At 45.7% G+C, this 21,772-nt stretch overlaps 1 protein-coding gene across 3 annotated transcripts in view; it reads left to right on the top strand.

Moving 5' to 3' along the window:
- The window catches only part of EFL1 (elongation factor like GTPase 1), a 62,133-nt gene that overhangs the window by 16,987 nt on the left and 23,374 nt on the right, over window positions 1-21,772 (top strand). For all 3 annotated transcript variants that reach the window (XM_053272334.1, XM_053272335.1, XM_053272332.1), the window contains 3 exons: window positions 676-827; window positions 1,336-1,514; window positions 2,081-2,219. In XM_053272334.1, the coding sequence (XP_053128309.1) occupies window positions 676-827; window positions 1,336-1,514; window positions 2,081-2,219 (470 nt within the window). The remainder of the gene's footprint in view (window positions 1-675; window positions 828-1,335; window positions 1,515-2,080; window positions 2,220-21,772) is intronic.

Here is a 21,772-nt window from a genome sequence, read left to right as displayed (position 1 = left end):
TACTGCACAGTAAGAACCAGCCATTGCTGGCATGACTTTCAGGTGCTTGAGTTCTGTCCTTGTACAACTTGAGTTTCCGTGCCAGCTGCTGGCCAGAATGTTTGGTTGGCCAGAATGTTTCCTCACTCTAGTTTGTGGCAAATGAAAAGTCCACTTGCAGTTTGGAAATATTGTTGCAGTGCACTGTTGCACTGCAGAAATGGCCAATAAAACTCTTATAATCCTATGGCCATGTTTGGGATATGAGGCACTGTCCCTCTGAGGACTCGCTGTATTTTTGGATCCTTCATAAGCTAGCTCAGGGATAGGCAGCCTGGGCTCTCCAGCTGCTGCTGAACTACAACTCCCATCATCCTCCCATCATCCCCAGCTGCTGTTCACTGCAGCTGGGGATGATGGGAGTTGTATTTCAGCAGCAGCTGGAGAGCCAAGTTTGCCTACCTCCTGAGCTAGCATATTCATAATTGTGAGCTAGCACAATTGCCCATATGATAGATTTCTTGAAATGCCACCAGTATAAGCAGAAACAGAAGTCTTCCCGGATGGGCTGGATTTAATGTTGTCTTTCAGACTGCCAAACAATTTTGGTGACTGTTCCATGAGAAACTGAGAATGCACCATCAGTTTGCCAAAACGCCTTCCCCCAAAACTAACAGTGTGCTAAATGGTACTTAGGCCTCTGTCACAAGAAGAAATTGCCCAGAGACGTGAACTTGCAAAGCGGCGACATGCTGAAAAGTTAGCAGCTAGTCAAGGGCAGGAGCCAGAACAGCAGGCGGCTGGCGTAAATTCGGCAGACCAAGCCCGAGAGAGAGGCGAAACTAAAGGTATATAAAGGAATAGCATTTGGTGACTGTGTGTGCCATTCATTTTAACTGTCAAGAAATGCTGCCATTTTGTTACATTCTTAACTGTAAGAACATGCTAATTCCCAGTTCTCTCCAGTTAGTTCTTGTTGATAGTAATTGCGGACTCTCGGGCAAGATTTGTCTATTGCCACTTGCTTACTCCCCGAAGAACGGCTCCTCCCTCTGCCTCTCCCCACGCTCCAGAAGCTCTGTAGGTAGTCTTTAGATGGGGCCACAAAGGAGAAGTCCCAGAGGGTACTTGACCCTGGAGGACATGTGCTGCGTCATCGGAGATGACTAGATTAGGAAACAGGATGGAGGGTATGAGCTGCGGGTCAGGAACATCTTGGCCTGATAGATACCCTGGTCTTATCCAGCTCGTAGTTCGTTGCAGTTGGTTATTGGTTTCATGCCAGGGGAGGGGAGTTGTACTGGTGGCATACCGTGTGGGAGATTGTGAACCCCTTATTCTTTGACCCTTCATTAGGGGATGATCAGCCACCGGCCAGCCAAATGGAGGCCATGACCCTGGCAGCTGCAAAGCAAGACACCGAAAATAAGAAGGCCTTCGTTGCTTTTGCCAGGGTGTTCAGTGGAGTTGTGAAAAGGGGCCAAAAGCTCTTCGTTCTGGGACCAAAATATGATCCTGCTGAATCGTTGCATAAGGTAAGATAGTGGTGCTAAATAGAGCCCATGGGTTGGTCGGCTTGTTGCAATATTAACATTTTTCTTCCCAGTGACTTTTGCCTATAAAAATTAACAGTACTTGGCAATCTGGTCATAAGGTGTAAACTTGTGTTTAAGAAATGTAGGGCTCTTGCGAGTGACTCAGCCAGGGCATGACCAATCCCAGGAGTCGGAGCCGTGGCAGAGATATTTAATAAAATATTTGTCTCAAGCAGCCCCGTTTCGCTTTTAAGTATGTTACTTTTAAAAGGGGATCGGGAGAAACCCATTTACCTTCCCCCTCCACAGTGTTTGCCATTAAGTCTGGTAATGTTGCCAAGTGTTCATTATCTGACTCTAAATTTTGGGGCTGGCTCCTAGATCCAAAGAATGCTTACCAAGGCCTGGACTCAGCTATCTTTCTTTCTTTCATATCCCTCACTTGCTCTAAGGAGCCCAGAGCGCGTGCGTGCGTGCGTGTGTTGTGGGGAGAGTTGTGAAGAACCCTTGAAGAAACTGGTATCTTCTATGATTTAGTGACTCTGCTTTCTCGCTCCCCCCTGCAGCTGCCTCCAGGGTGTTCGGCTGCAGATGCTGATCTACCATCAGTACCCCATTTGGCTTGCTGCACTTCAGACGATCTCTACTTATTGATGGGGAGAGAGCTAGAAGAACTACAAGAAGTACCTTCAGGAAATGTGCTAGGTGAGCGTGCCTTTGTCTTTGACTTGGTCTTCCCATGCTGTTGTGTCTTCTAGGGACCTGCTTGAAATAACATCAGGGATAAGCAACAGTGTAGCCCCTAACACTGGGGGCAAAATCAAAAGCAAAAGATAAGTTTTACGACAAGTATGGGCCCACACAAATGTTGCGGAATGTCCCTGGTGTGCATGTATTACCTGAGCCTGTGCCTGGTGGAAATTTTAGCTGTGCCACCAGCTTGGATGGCTTTAAAAGGGGCTTAGACACATTCCTGGAGGGACAGGTCCACCAATGGGTGCTAATTGTGATGGATGTAGTTTGCCTCCAGGTTCAGAGGTAGGACCCCTCTAGAAGGGGTGTGCCTTCATCTCCTGGTTGTGGGCTTCCCAAAGGCATCTGGTGGCCCACTCTGGGAAACAGGATGCTTGACCAGAGAGGCCTTGGGCCTGATCCAACAAGGCTGCTCTTATTCTTATGTTCCTATGGAACCAGTTTGCAACTGCTTCCAGTTTGCAACCGAACAGGTTCGAACCCCGGGGCCGGTTCACAGGCCCCGGGGGTAGCGTTTTAAGGGCGGGGGAGAGTGCACTCACCCCTCCCGCTGTCCCGGCCCCCCGGTGCTTGTAACTTTCCAAAACCTTTGGGGTGGCAGTGTACCTCCCTGCCGCCTCTTCCCCATCCTCGGCCGGAAGAACCGGGTGCGCGAACCCTTAAAGATGCACCCCACCTCCTCTGAACCGCAGAGGTGCGGTTCCATGCACATCCCTACCCCCAAGGTGCCCTCACGCCACCCCCTATTAGAAGTATTTTAAAGGGTGGGTTCCCCCCTTGCTTGTAAAGGATTTTGTAAAATCCTCACCAGATTCCCCTTTGCAAGCATGCCCTCAGACGAAACTGGGGGCTGGTTTGACTCAAACCGGCTCGTGGTCTGGTTCTAATTCAAACCGAACTGCCGGAACCAGTTCCGTGCACGCCCCAGCAGCTCCTTGGATGAGCTACATGGACTGATAGTCTGGTGCAGTATAAGGCAGCTCCATATATTCAGTGGCTGTTTGACTCCTTCTTTAAAGCAGGAATGCCACCCATGCTGGCCCAAATTGACTTCTAAGATGGGATGAAGAGGTTGCTGTCATTCATATGTATATGGGAGGCTAGTTCTGTCTTCCTTCGATAACCTTGTGAACTGTTAAGCTGCAATGCCTCAACACCATCTGGCTCGAGGAATCCATTCCAGTTCATTCCTGCTTCAATGAAGCTCCATGTGGTGAAAAGCTCTGTACCGAAGATGTGCTGCGATCTAGTCACTAAACCCGGAAGAACGAGGTTTCTGGCTTTGTGACTAGAACTTAGTGCACACACTGAAAGAGGTGGCGTGCAGGTGGAGAGCAGTTCTTTCTGAGTTTAGAATGTCCTCTGTTTTTTCCATGACCTACATTATTAATGTATCTCCAGAAATAGAGGCTTATTTCCTAAAAGATGCGGGGAACAAAATTCACCTTCCAAATCCTTGTTTACCACTGAAACTTAAAGTATGTTCCAGATGTCTGCAACTCAAATCACATGTTCTTAAAATACTGCCTAAGAAGCCATGTGATACTCATTTTTAAAAATCAAGATTGGAAAAATGATTAATATCTCGGGTTCTCTTTTATCAAAACTGGCTTTCATTAGGCGTTGGGGGACAATTTTTCTTGTGCATGTATAACTGCTTGTGTCCTGATTCCCTATAAGTAGAGTAGCCATGCCTTCTTTGAATTGTTGACAATTTTTAAATTGGAACTTATTGGAAGAGAAGGTCATTCATACTTTCCCTTCCTAATATAAATAGTTCATAGGATTTGGGTGTTTTTTAATCAAGCAGAGCTTGTTAAGTCTTTTTTTAAATGTTTGCCTTTTGCCAGTAACAGGCAGACCCAGTGATTCTTTCCCTCACCTCCCACCTAAATTTGGTTTGGAATTGTACATTTGTAAGATCTGAATGAGTGACAGAAGAGTCTTTTTGCTTGACTTTCCAGTATGCAAAGGAGTTCAAGATTTAAGTTAATTCCAGTTGCTTTATCTTTCTATGCATGTTGGGGTTATAATGAACCCCAGAGGTTATAAAACATGTACTACCACCCACCTCTCCACCAGCCTCGGAACATGCACACGTATTCTAAAATAGGAGGCTGAATTCTTCTGACTTCACTCCCTCCTTCTCTTCCTCTGATATGAAAATTTCACTGAAAGTCCATTGGGGTCTGATGGACCCCAATTAAAGTGAATGTGGGAGGAAATGAAACTTGGTACATCCAAGATACCTGAAGGATAGGTGACCCCAGCACTATGAAAAGGTCAACACCACCACAGCTCCTTGATATTGATTTAGTGGTTAAGATAGTGAGATGCTAATACAGCCATCCCTCGCCAGCCGTGGGTTTCCCAGTTGCGGTTTTAAATATCTGCGACTGGGAAATTGTAGCAGGTCTCACCAACCGTGATCCAAGTGTCTGTGGTTTGGTGAGATGTTTTGGTTATTTGGAGTGTGTGGAGTGTTTTGCTGTTTCCGGGGCTCGGGGTGATTTTCCCCACCCCATTTTAAACTGTATTTGGCGGTCTTTTCACAACCGCGATTCCCATAACCCCCCTGTTCCCCATTGGCTTCAATGCCTCGCCAACCGCAAGGTTTTCCTGGAATGGAACCCTAGTGGTTGGAACATAGGAAGCTGCCATATACTGAGTCAGACCATTGGTCCATCCAGCTCAGTATTGTCTACACAGACTGGCAGCGGCTTCTCCAAGTTTGCAGGCAGGAATCTCTGTCAACCCTATCTTGGAAATGTTGCCAGGGAGGGAACTTGGAACCTAGATGCTCTTCTCCATCCCCTAAGGGGAATATCTCACAGTGCTCACACATCAAGTCTCCCATTCATATGCAACCAGGGTGGACCCAGCTTAGCTATGGGGACAAGTCATGCTTGCGACCACAAGACCAGCTCTCCAGAGGAGGTTGGTGAGGGATGCCTGTCATCTAGAATGGTTTCGATGTCGAAGTCTTAAATTGCAGGGAAATGTGCATGGCGCTTAGCTGTCTCTGGTGTTCTCTTAATGGCAAGGGGGACCTGTAGCAAATTTCCAGCCCCTGGGAGAAGAGCTCCTGTTCAGGTCTCCAACCGTCCTGGAACCGAGGTGTTGCAGTTCTTTTCAGGCCGGGCATGGGGAGCTTTTGGGGTGGGGGAGTGAGGAGAAAAAATAATACCTTGTCGCTTTTCCCTTCCACCACCTCGGCCCACTCCTTCCTCTGCTCTGCTACTTAGTGATAGGTCAGGCTTGCTGGTGGCTGTCAGCACTGTCACCCGGAGTGCTTTGTGGCTGTATAATGACAGGGTCAGGTTGGAGAGTGTGCAAGAGAGGTGTCCTTTTTCCTTCTCGCTGGAAATATTCCTGTATGCTGCAAAGCGGGGGGTTGGGGTTGTGTTGTTTTTTAACCCCTTGACATACATCCTTACTCCCCCAACACTGATCCAGGATACTTGCCGTTACGAGCTTGAGCGGCCCATCTCCTTCCTTTCTGCCGCCCTCTTTCTCCTCCTCGCAGTGGAAACCCTGGCTAGACCAAAGGACTGCTGGTCTTGTGGCAGCAAGCATGACTTGTCCCCTTTGCTAAGCAGGTTCCGCCCTCGTTGCATATGAATGGGAGACCACATGCATGAGCACTGCCCTGAGGGGATGGAGCCGCTCTGGGAAGAGCATCTAGGTTCCAAGTTCCCTCCCTGGCAGCATCTCCAAGATAGGGCTGAGAGAGACTCCTGCCTGCAACCTGGGAGAAGCCGCTGCCAGTCTGGGTAGACAGTCCTGAGCTAGATGGACCAATGGTCTGACTCAGTATAAGGCAGCTTCCTATGTTCCTAACATTCTGTGTCTCTCATGTCTGGCCCTCCTCTTCCCATTGCACTGATCAAGGACTATAATAAAGTCTGTCTCGTCCTTCCAGAAGATCAGGCCGACGCAACTTCGACTGCCTAGCTGTTGCTGGACTACAACCCCCATCATCCCAGCCACAGTGGCTAATAGCCATGAATGATAGGAGATGTATTCCAGCAGCTGGAGGGCTGAAGTTGTACAGCCCTGCATAAGACCTGATATTGAAAGCTCATAGGGCTGATGTTTGTGGGGAGGGGAATGGTTAAAATGTTTGGGTTTTCTTTTCATTTACAAAGTTATATACTTCTGGGTCTCTAGGGAATTCCCCGAGTCCATGGAAACCGCCACTTTGCTTTCAGATGGCCCCATTTCGCTTCCAAACTGATAGGCCCTCCAGCACCTGCGTTTGCGATTGGTATATACAATATCATAGTTCCCGAGACTGATTGTTATATGTCTTACCGTTCAGTTTTGCATTCTGATGGGTCTTGGGCAAGTGTCAAGGAAGTGCCAAGCAGAAGTGGGCGGAGTGCTCCAAAGCAGGGAGAGGTTAAGACGGTGCTTATGTGGGCATGGTGAAACAGTTCTTGGAGCTGGTTCAAACACTTGGGGGTTCTTAGGGAAACAGCTCCTGACTTACTGCAGCAGCATCCGTGAGTGGACCGGTTCACACATTACGTTCTCCGCACAATCATGCCCGTGAACACAGATGGCTTGAATGCACGACACCGAACTGGTTTTCAAATGGGTGAACCGGCCCGGAGGCAGCGTGGCTTAATACTTTTGCAACGTAGCTTTCAATCCTCCCCCCACCTCCCAGAAACTAGGCCATTGGGGGAAAAAACAAGCGCCATATAGTTGGCAGTTCTGGTTTCGGAGAGTGGTGCCAGATCACTTTGCCTGAGGTGCCTGTGAGGGTTAAATAAGGTTCTGTCAACTTAAACCATGTGCAAATGCTGGCTTTTCAAGAGAAACAAAGACAACCAGTGACCTTTTGAGCAGCTTTAATGCTGATTTGGTATCGGGTTTTGAATAGAAACACTTGTTTTTCATTGTGCTTTGCGTACTGCATGGATTTGCCATTATTTTCAAAGCCGAAGGATCCACAGTGGTTTCAAATTGTAATTCCTCTCATTAGGCCTGTTGTAATGTCTCTGTGGTATTTCTGTGGAGAAAGCCTTCATCACCCCTGCCATGTTCCAGAAAATATATCCTTGTGTATCAGTTGCTACCAGCAAATATTTCACAATTGTACAGTCCGGAGGTTCATATAGGGGGCTGCACAATTTTGGCCCTCCAGCAGGTTTTGGACTACAAATCCCATCATCCCTGGCTATTGGCCAGTGTGGTTGGCAATGATGGGAGTTGTAGTCCAAAATCAGCTGAAGAGGCCAAACTTGTGCAGCCCTGACTGACCACAGTCCATGACCTATCATTGTGTTCCACTGTGTGGATTTTCTTTTAATGTACAATCTTCTGTTTGGTTAACATTCTCTTAAATGTATCAGTGTCTTTCACAAGCAATCCATGCTTGAGCTTTTTGTGGAAGAGAAAGCAATACTTTGCATGTTGTATGTAAAGCTCTCTGAACACTCCATAGTCTTATCCTTAAAAGTAAAGGTAAAGTTGTGCCACTGAGCCTGTGTCGACTCCTGGTGCCCACGAAGCCCTGTGATTGTCTTTGGTAAAATACAGGAGGGGTTGACCATTGCCTCCTCCTGCATAGTATGAGATGATGCCTTTCAGCACCTTCCTATATCGCTGCTGCCCGATAGAGGTGTTTCCCATGGTCGGGGAAACATACCAGCGGGGATTTGGACCAGCTACCCTTTGCTCCCTAGGCAGGTTACTTCCCTGCTGAGCCATTAGGTGGCTGTTCCTTAAAAGTAAGCCCATATTTAATTAATTTAATTTAATTAATTACATTTATAGACCGCCCTATCCAAAGGCCCTGGGTGGTGCACAACAAACATAAAAACACCATTTAAAACACACTGCTTAAAACCATTTAAAAACAACTTTAAAACAATTCAAAGCCATTTAAAACCAATTAAAATACTTAAAAATAATTAAAAACCCTTTAGCCTCAAATGGGGCAGGAATAGGCGGAGAGAAGGCGGTTTGCTTAAGGCCACCTAGTGAAGTGGGAACTGGGGCTTTTGGTTTTGCAACTGTTTCTTTGGCCACTGTGCCTCACCAGCTCAGTATTAGTGAATTATTCCTTGTTTGCCCACATAAGTCCCATGTAACCAAGAATCTAGATCGGATGCAAAATTGATTTCTGTGGGTCTTTGCTTTACTGTTGTGTGTGCCGTTTTATTGGAGAGGCTTATAGAATTTTCATTTTAATACAAGTTGCCTTAAAAAAAAATAAACCTTACCTTTTTATAAGTAGAATAGCTTTCAAAGTAATTTTTAAACACTAACAAGAGGAGGGGGACGCATTTTGCAGGGATGCCTGTGTCTGTGTTCATAAATGCATATTCCACCCTCTGTACAGTGCAGGCTGTCTCACCCAGAGTCAGTGCAAAGGATAGGTTTGCCTTCACTGCAAAAGTCTCTCCAATTGCAGTGTGTTGTTTTTCCCATAAGAGGGCTTGGTTGCTCGGCCATTGGCAATCTTCTGCTTCTGCTACCATAGCAGGGTTGTGTTTCTTGGTCACACTAGAACATGACAGAACCTTGGGAAACTATCTCTATTAGAAATGTATAAAAGAGAGGAAAAAACCCTGAAAAGATTGAGAATGTGCAGATGCCAGTTCAAGGGTTCCTTTGAGCTTCCATTAATCAGCAGGGTGGACTGATATCTCTCATTTTTTACTTGCATGTCTGCTCCATACCCAGCCCTTTCTCATCTCTGCTCGGTGACTCGATGCCTCCTCTGCCCTTTCCCACCAGCCCCTGCCAAAATAACCATGTCTTCAGAGATTTCCCAAATGTTGCAATCAAGATAAATCTCATGAATTTGAGTACATTGAGGAAAAGTTGGCATAATGAAAGATATGGGGTCTGGGGATGTTCTTGGGACATAAAACACCCGTTCTGATTCAGGCAAAACGTCACATTCTGTATTAAGGCAAAGCCTCATTGAGACCATCTCTGTGCACTGAAGGGCTACATCCTGCAGGGTGGTTATAAATGGACTCTGTCTCCATAGAAGATCTGCAGCATCCTGGTTTGTGGCATAATGTCTCAGCTCCCTTGTATTTCCCTCTTAAAGGTCTGCCCATTTTGGAGACGTTAAGCAGTGTCATGAATCGGAGCATGGCTGTTGCGTTTAAATGTAGGTTTGGCCAATGGGTGGCTGTTGATGGCCTCTCTTATTGTCGCCAGTGTCTAGAACTGTAGGAGTTCTCTTGAGTGCAAGAATGCAGCCTTAAACCCCATGGCGGGCATATGTGTTTTTCACAGCAGTAATGTGAGGAAATGGAACCACTTGGAACTTTCCTTGCCAAAGTAGTGACAAACATTTCGTATACAGCTAAGACATTTACAATATGTCCATGATTTTTGGCATTCCAGTTAGCGAAGGAAAGAAATTATCGGCTATGTGTCTCTGTAATGTGCATAAATCACATAGTTTCTATTCTAAAGAATGATTGACACAATCACATTTCACTCTAAGTTCTGCTATTTCACATTCCAAACATCACTCTGAACTTATCTTCAAAAGTACATCCACCCTGAGGTCTGTGACCTTGTATCCAGGGAGTTTGAAATGCTCATCAGTAGACTTTGTAGTATGTTTTGATCTTAATATCCGATTTGTATCCATTCAGTGACTGATATATTTCCATCCTCTGGCACTATATATTGGCAAGTCTTCAATTAGGGTTTTCAAACCTGTTTCAGTCTCTCATTCTGGTTTAAAGCTAACCATGGTCGGTGATGTCCTCTGTGCCGACATTAACTCTAACCATGGTTCATGCTGAAAAAGGAAAGAGACAATCCCCCAAGTCCTCATCTCTTAAACATGGTTGAGAGATCAGCAAATGTTACATCAGCATTAGAAACAATTGGAGCAAAATCCCTAATGTTCGAAAAGGTTCCTGTTTGAGAATGATTTCTCTCTGGACCTATATTTGCTGTGCCCAGGGCATAAGAACTTATCATGGGTTGGACCTATGGCCGTACTGGCACTATGATCAACAGCAGTGCTCTACTTTTTTATTGCAGGCCATGAAGATAGAATCATAAGTGGAAACCCTGTTGTAAAGATAAGTAATCAGGGTTCCAGAATTCAAGATGTTCTCTTTAGGGACTGGAGAGGAAGGGGCCTCAGGGAAAACTGGCTGATGTGAGAAATGTTTTCCCCTTTGGCAAGGTAGAGGAAAGTAGAAATGCAGGAAAAGTATGTGTTTTGCAACAACTTTGTTTTGATACTTTTGGGGTTGGGAATCAGAAATAATCTGGTAATTTATCCTCTAGGTGACGGAACAAAAAAAAATGCAATACTTGAGGAAATAAATCAGACTCCTAAGTGGTGAGATTGAGCAAGGCCCTGCCTGGGAGCTGGAAAAACAGGAAGCTGCTCTGTGTATCTGCTTGTTGAAAGCATTTTGGCCCAGAACGTCTTTTCTTTCTCGTCCTGTCTTCTCTTAAATCAAGTCAAAATAGCATTTTTATTTAGAGCAAATCATTTTCCTGCTGCTACTTGGTTGACACATTTTGTGTGCAACATTCTTTTTCATCCCAAAGAGAGGTCTGGTGCTCATCCAGTTCTCAACATAACTGTAGCCTTGGGTGGGTGGCAACACAACCCTGAAGACCTTACATCTCTATAGCCAGGGCTGTGTATCCTCTTAGCTGAAACAAAATATAAATTCTGCACCCAGCCAGTCCAAATTCTGTGCCAAGGAAAGAAGCCGAACTCTGCAGTGCGTGAAAATGGCATATTCTGTTCAGTGTTTTGGTTTGGTTGCCATTTACATAATGCTGGTTTGGGTCATCACGTAAAGAGGGGAAGAGATGTCACTCCAAACTAGTGAAAGCCACTTCAGCCATCTCTTTTTGGCTTCTCAGATTTTGGCAGGCAGTGCCCACATGCTCTGTGGCATACCTTCTCAGCCTTCAGGACTAGAAACTTGGTTTTTGTTTTGTGATGTTAGGTTGGAAAAAGAACACATGTGAGCTGAACTCGGCTACTACTGCTAATACTGTTCACATTTTTAATCCCACCCTTTCTTTAAGGAGCTCAGGGTGGCATACATGGGTTACTCTTATCCTCACAACAACCCTGTGATGTAGGTTAGGCTGAGAGAGAGAGAGAGAGGCTGGCTGGCTGGCAGGCAGTCACCCCAGTGATCTTCATGGGTGAGCAGAGATCTAAGTGACACTTTTTGCTTTTCCTGTGGAATTATGGCATCTCCCCCCAGGCCTATTTTTGCAGTTGGACCATTGGATCCATCAAGCCCTTACTGTGTGCCGTGAGAGACTGTGGCTTTCCAATATGTCAGGAAGAAGTTCCAAAATACATTTAACCTGAAGGTGCCTAGATAGCACCTGGGACTTCCGGCACCCAAAGCGTATGCAGTACTACCACTACTAACACTTGCAAGCCACTTTTTTCAATGAAAGTTCTCAAAGCGGTTTACACAGAACAATATAAATAAATTAGATGGCCCGCCGTCCCAAAACAGTTCACAATCCAAAGCATAGGATAAAGTAACCAGCACCAGCCACTAGAGGGATGCTGTGCTGGGGATGGATAAGTCCAGTTGCTCTGCCGCTGCTCAATATAAGAGAATCCCCACTATTCAAGGTGCCTCTTTGCTCAGTTAGCAGGGGGCTATCCTTGAGCTGGGGGCCCTTCCTAAGCTTGTTCCCTCTCCCGGAGGAGAGATCGGGCTGCTGCACATCTTATGTGTCAATTTGCTGAATCAAAGGTGTCCCGCTACCTAACCTGTTAACAGTGTTTAGAATCCAAGAGACACCTAAGGACTGGCAAGGACCCCGTGGTATTTCTCGCATTCACACACATACACACCAGACTTGTTCCTCTTGATTTCAGATGTGACTTGCCATGCAGCCGGGGAATGTTGTTCCAGAAACGCACATGCCAAAGTCTCTCTTGGTTTCCCGGACTCCGTGCATGGTCCTCTGGGCTCTGGCCATCAGGTCCATACCAGAGTGCTCCCCCGCTCCCCGCTTTTTTGGCATCCTCGGTGATGAGGCTAGAGTTCTAGCATTAGCTGTCCCCGGACTGTACTGGGCAAGTGCTGCACAGAAAGGTGTCACAGGCAGACCGTGCCAGTGCAAACATGTGTCGCTGAAACCACTTTGATTTCCAGGAATTAAAGGCGGCCGAAACGCAGGGTATTGTGCGCACCCTCGAATTGTGCTTGAATGCCCTCTCCCCCTGCTTTTTTTTCTGTAAAAGTGGAATAATGTGTGTCTTTGTGCATACCATTTTGAGCATACTATACTGTAGTTACCTGAATAGACGACTCTGAATGTAAGATGATGCCCTTAAACGATGCAGGTTAAACGCAGGCGTTAGCTGTATTTACCCAAAAGTAAGAGGCTTCTGAATTTAAGATGACACCCCACACAAACACACCATTTCCAAACATCAAAGAACACAGCCGGTGGAGGGGTGGACCTAGGCTTGGATTTGGGTAAATACAGTAGTACTGCTTAAATCGATCGCAGGCCACATGGCTGACACAAATTGCTTGGGATTTTCTTCTGACAACGGGGAAGGCTTTAATAAGTAGCCTCTGCTTCGCACAAAAGAGCAGCCCTAAGCCCGATGCCACTTTCGAATGGCTTGGCCAGCTCCATGCCAACCGCAGAGTGTTGCTGCCACCTGCGAAAGGCCGAGGAATGGAGCTGTTTACCAGCCCGGCTTTATCATTTTTGTGCAAACATTTGGCCAGCTAATTCGGCCATCTCCAAATTGGGAGCTTTGATCATCGACAATAGGCAGCTTGAAGCCGTTCCAGCTATACGGCACGTCTCGGCTGAGCCCGTGCGGACACAGGAGGGCAGCCTTTCTCACTGATGCACCGGACAAAGGAGAGAGCTGGCGTGACAGGAAACAAAGCCGGTTGTGCTGGGCTTGTCTGGTTTTCTGTAAAAGGAGGGTTTTTTTAGTTGAGTACGAAATGGAGAGAAATGAATTCGGCCAAACTGTCGCGTTGCCGGCATCACCAGCATAAAGCTCCATAATTGCATTGCCGCTGCTGAACGTCCCACATCTGTGTTCAGCCAGCCCAGTCCACTCTTTGTCTCGGCTTGCCTTAGCCATCCGATTCGTAAATCTGGCCTCTGCTGTCATCTGTCCCAGCCGCAGGAGAGAAATTCAAAGCCATCCCACAAATTCACATTTCTCCTCTTCCTTTGCAGTGGTCGACTCCGGAGCCTTTGTCTCCCGTTTGGGAGGCACATTCGAGAGGCTGGCTTCAGGCTGTTAAAGCACTTTGCACTCTTTTGGCTTGCAGTGCCAGCAAGCGGGCTTTGCAGCAGAGTTGTGTGACTGGCTTGGTGTGCTTTGCATGTCTTGCTTGATCACTATTGGGGAGAACTGGTCTGATGGGAGCAAGCATGAATTGTCCCCTTAGCGAAGCAGAGTCCGCCTTGGTTTGCATTTGGATGGGTGAATGCATGTGAGTGCGGTAAGATGTTCTCCTTCGGGAATAGGGTCATAGCTTAGTGGTAGAGCATTTGCTTTGGATGCAGAAGGTCTCAGCTTCAATCCCTCTAGGTGAGGCTGAGAGAGACTGAAACCTTGGAGTGTGTGTGTGTGTGTGTGTGTGTGTGTGTGTGTGTGTGTGGTGTTAGATTTATATGCCGCTTTTCATTAAAATCTGATTCAGGAATGAGTTAAGAAACAAAAAGCTGGAGGGACTTGAACACTTGATTCAACTTTAAATGTCTCTTCACAATAATTTTTCATATCCTCTTAATTCATGTTTGATCTAATAGTTTTGCTCGAAAAGATTTGTTCAGAAAAATGAAGTGGTGTTGGAAGGAAAGGAAACAAACACTATGAACTCCAGGAATTTAGCTTGCTAACAAGCCTAAATCACAGCATTTGGGGAAACAATCCTTGCTAAGTAATCGGAATATGCTAGCAACATCCAGCAAAATGAGAAGCTCGGTATAATCTGATTCTTTTAACACAATTATCGAAGGCACTCCTATCTCTCGCTTGCTCATATCTACTTGGCTACAGGGTGGAGATGCTAATTTTACTACTTTTTTCTCCTGTAGAAACCACAGCAGGGCCTCAGATTCAAAACAATTTATTCTAAAATCTTTAAAATGTCATGGCAAATGTATTACTTCTGACATTTTGTAGCACCTGATGCTTTTAACATTAATATACCATAGCATTACCACCTGAAGCAAACATGTGTATAGTTTCAGTAGTGCTGAACTCTTTGATCTAGAGTACATTGCTGAATTACAATGCAGTTGGCTTCTTTACTAACAATGTTGGTGGTTGGTATTTTTTTTAAATGATGTATAACAGCATATGAAACTTCACTGAGAGAATTTCAGACCTGGCTCCTATAGAGTTGGTGGTTAGCAAGATTATGGTAGTTTGCAAGGAAGCCAGCAGAATGGCAGGGTCCATTACTTGCCCATACCAAGTCTGACCCCAGAAGCATCACCAGGGGTCATAAGAAGCTGCCTTATCCTGAGTCAGACCCTTGGTCCATCTAGCTCACTGTCTGCACTGACTGGCAGCAGCTCTCCAAGGCTTCAGGTAGGAGTCTCTCCCAGCCCTACCTGGAGATGCCAGGGAGTGAACCTGGGAGCTTCTGCACGCAAGCATGCAGATGCTCTTCCACTGACCTATGGCCCCATCCCCTAAGGGGAGTATTTTGGAGTGCTCACAGGTAGTCACCCATCCAAATATAAACCAAGGTGGAGCCTGCTTAGCAAAGGAGGCAATTCATGCTCACCTCCGTAAGACTAGCTCTCCATCATGTGATCCATTCTGGCTTAGACTGAAAAGGGCTCTCTCATAGATAAAGCTAGCTTCTACATCAGGGATTCTCAATGTTGGGTCCTCAGATGTTATTGGACTTCAGCTCCCATAATCCCCAGCCCCAGTGGCCTTTGGTTGGGGATTATGGGAGTTGAAGTCCAATAACATCTGGGGACCCAACGTTGAGAATCCCTGTTCTACACCATTCCCTTCTTTCGCCAGAGCTGTGTAGTGGCGCTCAGGTTGCATGCCCCATCCTACTAGTTCAGCACCCAGTGCTGCCTAAACTCCCGACAGAAAAGATGCCTGAACCACGAGCTGCGTGCTCACTGAGCGTTGTTGTTTAATACTACAGCTCTGCATTCATGTGTCTGACTATAGCAAACATAGCTCACTGTAACAAGCTAGTTCGTATTAGCGGTCTGGCTTTGAATCATGAAGTGATGCATATGCTTTTGTGATGTGCATGGAACTGGTTCGGACCTCCTTTTGTGGAGCGCCAAGCCGGTTCGAAATGCCGGCGTTTGAGCCAGTTTGGAGGTGGGGGTTGGTTGGTTTTAAGGTGCGAGCACATCCCTAGTGATATACTCAAATGCACTGGTTTTCCTTGGTACCAAAACTTCTGTACCTATAGGGCTACTATGGTAGCTTTCACAAGACCATTCAGTGAGTGCAGCCATCTTAATTCTGGGTCAGGTCAGCCAAGTAAAGTCAGGTGTAGCATTTCCTGATCATGGAGCTGTGGTTAAGAGACTTGGGATGCCCTAGAACAGGCCTGCTAAACTGAGCTACCCCAGCTGTTTTTGAATTACAACTCCCATAATCCCCAGCCACAGTAGCCAACAGTCATGGATTATGGGGTTTGTAGGCCAACATCTGCAAGAGGGCAGCCCTGCCCCCTAGAGATTTGTCCCATCCCCTTGCTCCCTTTTCCATGTGAAACAAGTAGTATATCTGTACCAAGGTTAATGCTGACTATGGCTACCTTTTTAATTAGAGTTTGTGAACTAGCTTCAAAGCCTGGTTTTCAAACTCGCCATGTATAGCATTAGCTTTGCCACAGATGGGCAATTCCAAGGGTAACAGAATCAGACATGTTACCACTTTTTCGATGACTATAGCCATAAGTGGAATTTTAAACTGATATTATACCCAATGGCAAGAGAACATTTCCTGCTAGAAGGCCGTATTTCTACAAAACCCTTAAATATTAGATAGTGCCTGAAACGTACAACAGATGTGGGTAATGAAATCAGAAATGATGTCTAAAAATTCTGATTCCATTACCGATGCATATTGCATGTTTGACACTAATATTTAAGGGTTTTGTAAAAAATATAGCCTTACTGTAGGATATTTCCTCTTGCCAGTGTGTATGTATACAATCAACTTGAAAATATAGTCACTGAAAAAGTGGTAACGTGCCTGATTCCGTTACCCTTGGGATTGCTCACATGGACACTGAAAAAGGAAGAGAGGTAAAAAACTGAGCATGCGAGCCTACGGGGGCACACTCAGATGTGGTTAAATGAGCAAATGTTATGTCTGTGTGGCACGGAGGACTGACTTTGGCCTTACTCAGCCTCTGGGTCAGTAGTTGGAGCCTGGAGCACATGCATTTGCACCCACCCTGCTTGCGAATGCTCCCCTCTAGCCATGGAAGCAAAGGCATGCCGTCGAAGTATCCGCAGACAGCATGGCACTCGGTTGTCCTCATTAGCCGAAGCCCCAGAAGCTGGCGTGACCTCAGAGGTGATGTGGTTTGGGCTGAGTTGCACCATTTAAAGGAAGCAGTTGGCACAGGCCGTGTCTTTTGAAAAGCTGTCATCCCGCTCTGGCCTCAGCGCAGTTGCCACAAGCATTTCACTGGCATGATGTGGCTGGCTTCTGCCTCCCCAAGGGCTTGGATCAGAGAGCTAGAAAGGAACTCTGGCAAATACTTCAAAAGCGGCAACAGGCACTAGGCAGGCTCCGGCCCCTTCTCATCTGGGTCTCTCTTTCCGTCATTAAACCACTTTGTTTTTATCTGGGGGGGCGGGGAAGTGGTGTGCATGTTAAACATGGGTGCAAACTGACACCCAGGCAACCAAAACTAAAACTTTACAGAAGCAATCTGTTGAAACGGAGACACACTCTGTCGCTCACCAAGTATCTGTTACGACGCACCATTGTGCAGCGAAAAGAAGCCACTGCTGGATTAATATTGCAAGCATTTGGGGAGGGGGGCCATAGCTTAGTGGCAAAGCACCTGTGATGCGTGTGGAAAGTCTCCGGTCCAGTCCCCGCTATCTCCAGGTAGGGCTGGGAGAGACTCCTGCCTGAAACCTTGGAGAGCTGCTGCTAGGCAGTGTGGACCAGAGCAGCCCTCCTGCAGTTGTTGGCCTATAACTCCCATAACCCCTTGGCCATTGAGGCTGGGGGTTGTAGTCGCCTTAAGTGGCGCAGTGGGAAAATGCTTGACTAACAAGCAGAAGATTGCTGGTTCAAATCCCTGCTGGTGCTATATATCGGGCAGCAGCGATATAGGAAGATGCTGAAAGGCATAATCTCAGACTGTGCGGGGGGAGGCCATGGTAAACCCCTCCCCACCACCCACCCACAAGCTACATGGACCGAGGGTCTGACTCTGTACAAGGCAGCTTTCTGTGTTCCTGTGAGTTGGAAAACTCGGTTCAGGACTCAGTTAAGGTAAGGTGTGGGGGGGGTGCGGTTGAGGAAAAAAATAACACAATCTGCTAATCTTCCAAAAGGCTAATCTGTTCTAATCTTGATGTTGGCTTAACACCAAAGTTAGAACAGGGCATTTTGGAGGATTAGCAGATTGTTATTTATTCTACTGTTTCCCCTTCCCCTTTCCCCACAAACAAAAAGCAGTTCTCAGATTGGTTTTCATAGCAAAAAGAGTAAAAACAAGGAAATTGTTCCCTGTCCTGAAAGTGCTCACGGTCTAAAAGAAACAGGGAGATACCAGCAACAGCCACTGGAGGGATGCTGTGGTGAAAAACGTTTTTTTCTACGAAGGATTCCGTGTTCTCAAAATGTAATTTCATAATGAAAGAACTGAATTAGAAGTCCATGGAAGAAAATGTTGGGTTCATTGATGACAGAGTCTGACTGGCATGAAATATTCATAACAGGAGCAGCAAAAAACCTTCGTAAACGGAGACAACTGATAGCAGGACAAGATCATGTTCAGGGGTCCACAAACTGAGCCTTCACTCACTCACCCTGCCGTTATTTGTGGTTACCACCGATCCTTTCCTGGCACACGGGCAGAGGGCTTAGGAGGGAAGCTGATCTTCTGTCATTGGTAAGATGGCAAGAGAAAGTTGCTGTCATTGGAAAGTTGCTGTCATTGGTAAGATGGCAAGAGAAAGTCTCCCGCTGCTCAGAAAGGGTTGCTGCCATTTCTGGCCTTCTCAAAAATGGCAGCGGACAGGAAACCTCTGGGGAGGAGGTCTGTGTGGTCTGGCTGTCCTACTTGCCAGAGGGCTGGGAGCATTTGCCACGAGTGAGCTGCAGAGTCAATTTGTAGATGCCTTATCATGTCCTGCTATTTGACTTCCCAATAAGATGTATTTTATTATTTATATACTGCCTGATATATCTGCGTCTGTCTATATCTAAGGCGGTGTGCATAATTTAAAATACAACAAATGTGAAAATGGAATAAAACAATTCTGCAGAAGAAAAACAAACAAAATTAATCTTAACTAAAAGCCTGACTAAACAAGTACATCTTGAGGGTCTTTAAAAAAAAAACCATCAGAGATGGGAAAGCTCTTGTTTTGACAAGGAGCCTATTCCAGAGCCCCAGGGCAGCCACCGAGAAGGCCCCGTCTTGATGAATGAAGATGAATAGGATTAATGTAAATATAATTGCCGGAGATGTAACTGTTAGTGGGGTTTTTTACCTATGTGGTGGGAATTGTTTCCAGTTGGAAACAATTCACCACACTTGATTCCCCTTCTCAGCAAAGAATCACTCCCAGTTGTGCACTGTATTTTGAGGGGGGCAGGAGGAGGTAAGTGATGTTAAGAGAACAAGAAGCCTTGATTTACTTCTCACTTTCTAAGTACTGGGTGTTTAGATAATTTTATATCCAAGCTACATTATTCTTTCATATCTGATATGCTGACTGCAGTAAACCGATAATTGGGGGTGGGAGGGGGGGAAGCATAACTCAGAAATATTTGGAATTTCAGAGTGTAAAAGAGTATGGCAGATTGCAGCAGTATCTGAATTAGGTGCAATTGTGAGATTAAAAGAACTGTAGACTACATTTGGCAACTGCATATAGATTTTTGGAAGCACAAATGCAGCAGTGATGTTAATGCTTATATAATTGTTTTTCAATAATTGTGTTCTTCTTTTGATTACCATTTTGGTATATTCTTATTTTCATAGATTCATACCCCGCCTTTTCTGAGACCACAGCCTATTGTGGTTAATAGAAGACAAACCGTTCAATATAAAATGCAAACACCATAAAAACAAAATTGTGTCGGCAATAAAATCACACTAAAAACAGCTAAGAACAGCCAGCAGAAAAACAGATCATAAACTGAGACAACATTCCAGGCGATGAGATCCTTTCTTTGTGGGAAAGAGTCATTTTCCAATTCTGTTTGAAAGCAAAGGGAAGAAAGTGGCGGGGCAGGGGTGGTGGAAGAAGGGCCACCCAGACGTTGAGGAGAGGGTGTTCCAAAGCCACTGAGAAGGCCCCACCCCAGGGTCCACCAAGCAGATCTCTGCTAGTGGTGGCCCTGAAAGAAGGACCTTCGAAGAGATTTCGGGGCTCTGGCACAGGTGCATAGCAGTAGGGAGTGCCGGAGTGTCTCCCAGCTCTACATGAGGGAGTCAGGACTTGAACCTGGGGTTGTCTTCATGCAAAGCAGATGTTCTTCCACTGAGCTATGGCCCCGTCACTAAAGATCCTATAGCTCAGGGATTCTCAATGTTCGGTCCCCATATGTTATTGTATCGAACTTTGCGGGAGAGATAGAAAAGTCCTTTTTTAACAGCATACCTCAGCTGTTCTGAGCAGTTCTATCTGGAATTCCTTTTGACAGACGGCTGGGATGTAGTATCTTATAATGTGGCAAAGTGTTGCTTTCTGGCTAATAAGACTAGGATAAGAAATGTTGAGAAGTGAGATATGGCATTGGATTGAATTAAATTTTAGATTATTATAATGCATGGAGCCCTCTGTTTTATGTAATGGATGAACTCAGGTGTTCTGGTTCTGTTTTATGTTTCAACAGTTTATTACTTTATTTGACCAAGTTCGCTTTTATGTAAAGTTCGCTTTTATGTAAAACTTTTGTACTTTGTGTTTTGCTAGTCGAATGACCGTAACAATAAAGATTTGATTTTGATTTGATTTTGATTGATTATTGGACTTTAGCTCTCATCATCCCCAGCCCCAGTGGCCTTTTGTTGAGGATTATGGGAGTTGAAGTCCAATAACATTTGGGGACCCTACGTTGCTGTAGATCAGTGTTTCTTAACCTTGGGTCCCCAGATGTTGGACTTTGTGGACTGGGGGTGATGGGAATTGTTGTCCAACAACATCTGGGGACCCAAGGTTAAGAAACCCTGCTATAGATGTTGCCTTTAATATTAGTGTTATGTAATTGAGGGTATTGATCTCTGCAGAATATATTTGAATATAACTCTTAATTAAATAGTTTTCCATGTTGTATCATGATGCCTCTGAGGTTGCAAAAGTGTGCTTGAGGATTGTTTTGGCCGGAAGTGGGTATGAGTCAGAAAGCTGGCTTTGTTTTAATTTGCAAACTGTTGAGTGAGCAACAGAAGACAGAGCTATGTTTAGTAACACAAAGTTGCTCAGACTCTGTGGAACCCTGCAGAGCATTGAGCAAGTTTAAAAGGGCACTGCTCCGTTCAGAGTACTAGAATTTGTTGCAGATGTGCATGAAGCAAATCCTAAACACTTTTATTTGCAAGTAAATCCTACTGACTGCCATAGAACTAAATTCTGCTTCACCAGTGGGCTATCTTGTCATCGAAACTCCCTTCTGATGACCCTGCAGTCTCCTCCTCTGTGCCATTGGTAAATAGCTCTGGTGTCGGAGTAGACCTTCTGGGGTAGGGAGCTACTGAGACTGCTACTGGGACCTTCTTTATGCACAGCACTTGCTCTACCCCTGAACTATGGCCACAGGTGGACCTCACACTGGGAAATAGTGTAATTCATAGCTGGTGGTGAAACTCTTCAGACTGGGTCCGGTGTCTATTTTATCACCCCTGCTAACTGACAGAGAGGCACCTTTTTAACATGGTGATTCTCTTTATTTAGCAGAGAGGGAGTAACTGGCCCTACCCACCCCCAGCATAGTACCCTTTCAGTGGTTGCTGCTGGTGTCTGTCTTATGTTTCTTTTTAGATTTGTGAGCCTTTTGGGGACAGGGAGCCATATTTACTTACTTGCTTATTTCTCTGTGTAAACTGCTTTGGAAACATTTGTTGAAAAGTGGTATATAAATATTGATGGTTGTTAATCTTTGTGGCTAAATATTAAACACTCCCCCCACGCCCAAGTTTTTATAGAAAACATCAGATTAGGTCCATGGCTTTTCACACACCGACTCTACTGCTCTTTTCATTTGGTTGGATTCAAGGCTGTGGGATCTGCCGTATGTCAGCGCAACACGATTATTTTCCTATTGTTCTGCCACAACGATCACTTTA

Source organism: Hemicordylus capensis, chromosome 10 (genome assembly GCF_027244095.1).
Source record: "Hemicordylus capensis ecotype Gifberg chromosome 10, rHemCap1.1.pri, whole genome shotgun sequence".
NCBI classification, from domain to species: Eukaryota; Metazoa; Chordata; class Lepidosauria; order Squamata; family Cordylidae; genus Hemicordylus; species Hemicordylus capensis.
This window is presented reverse-complemented; position numbering and strand designations above follow the sequence as displayed.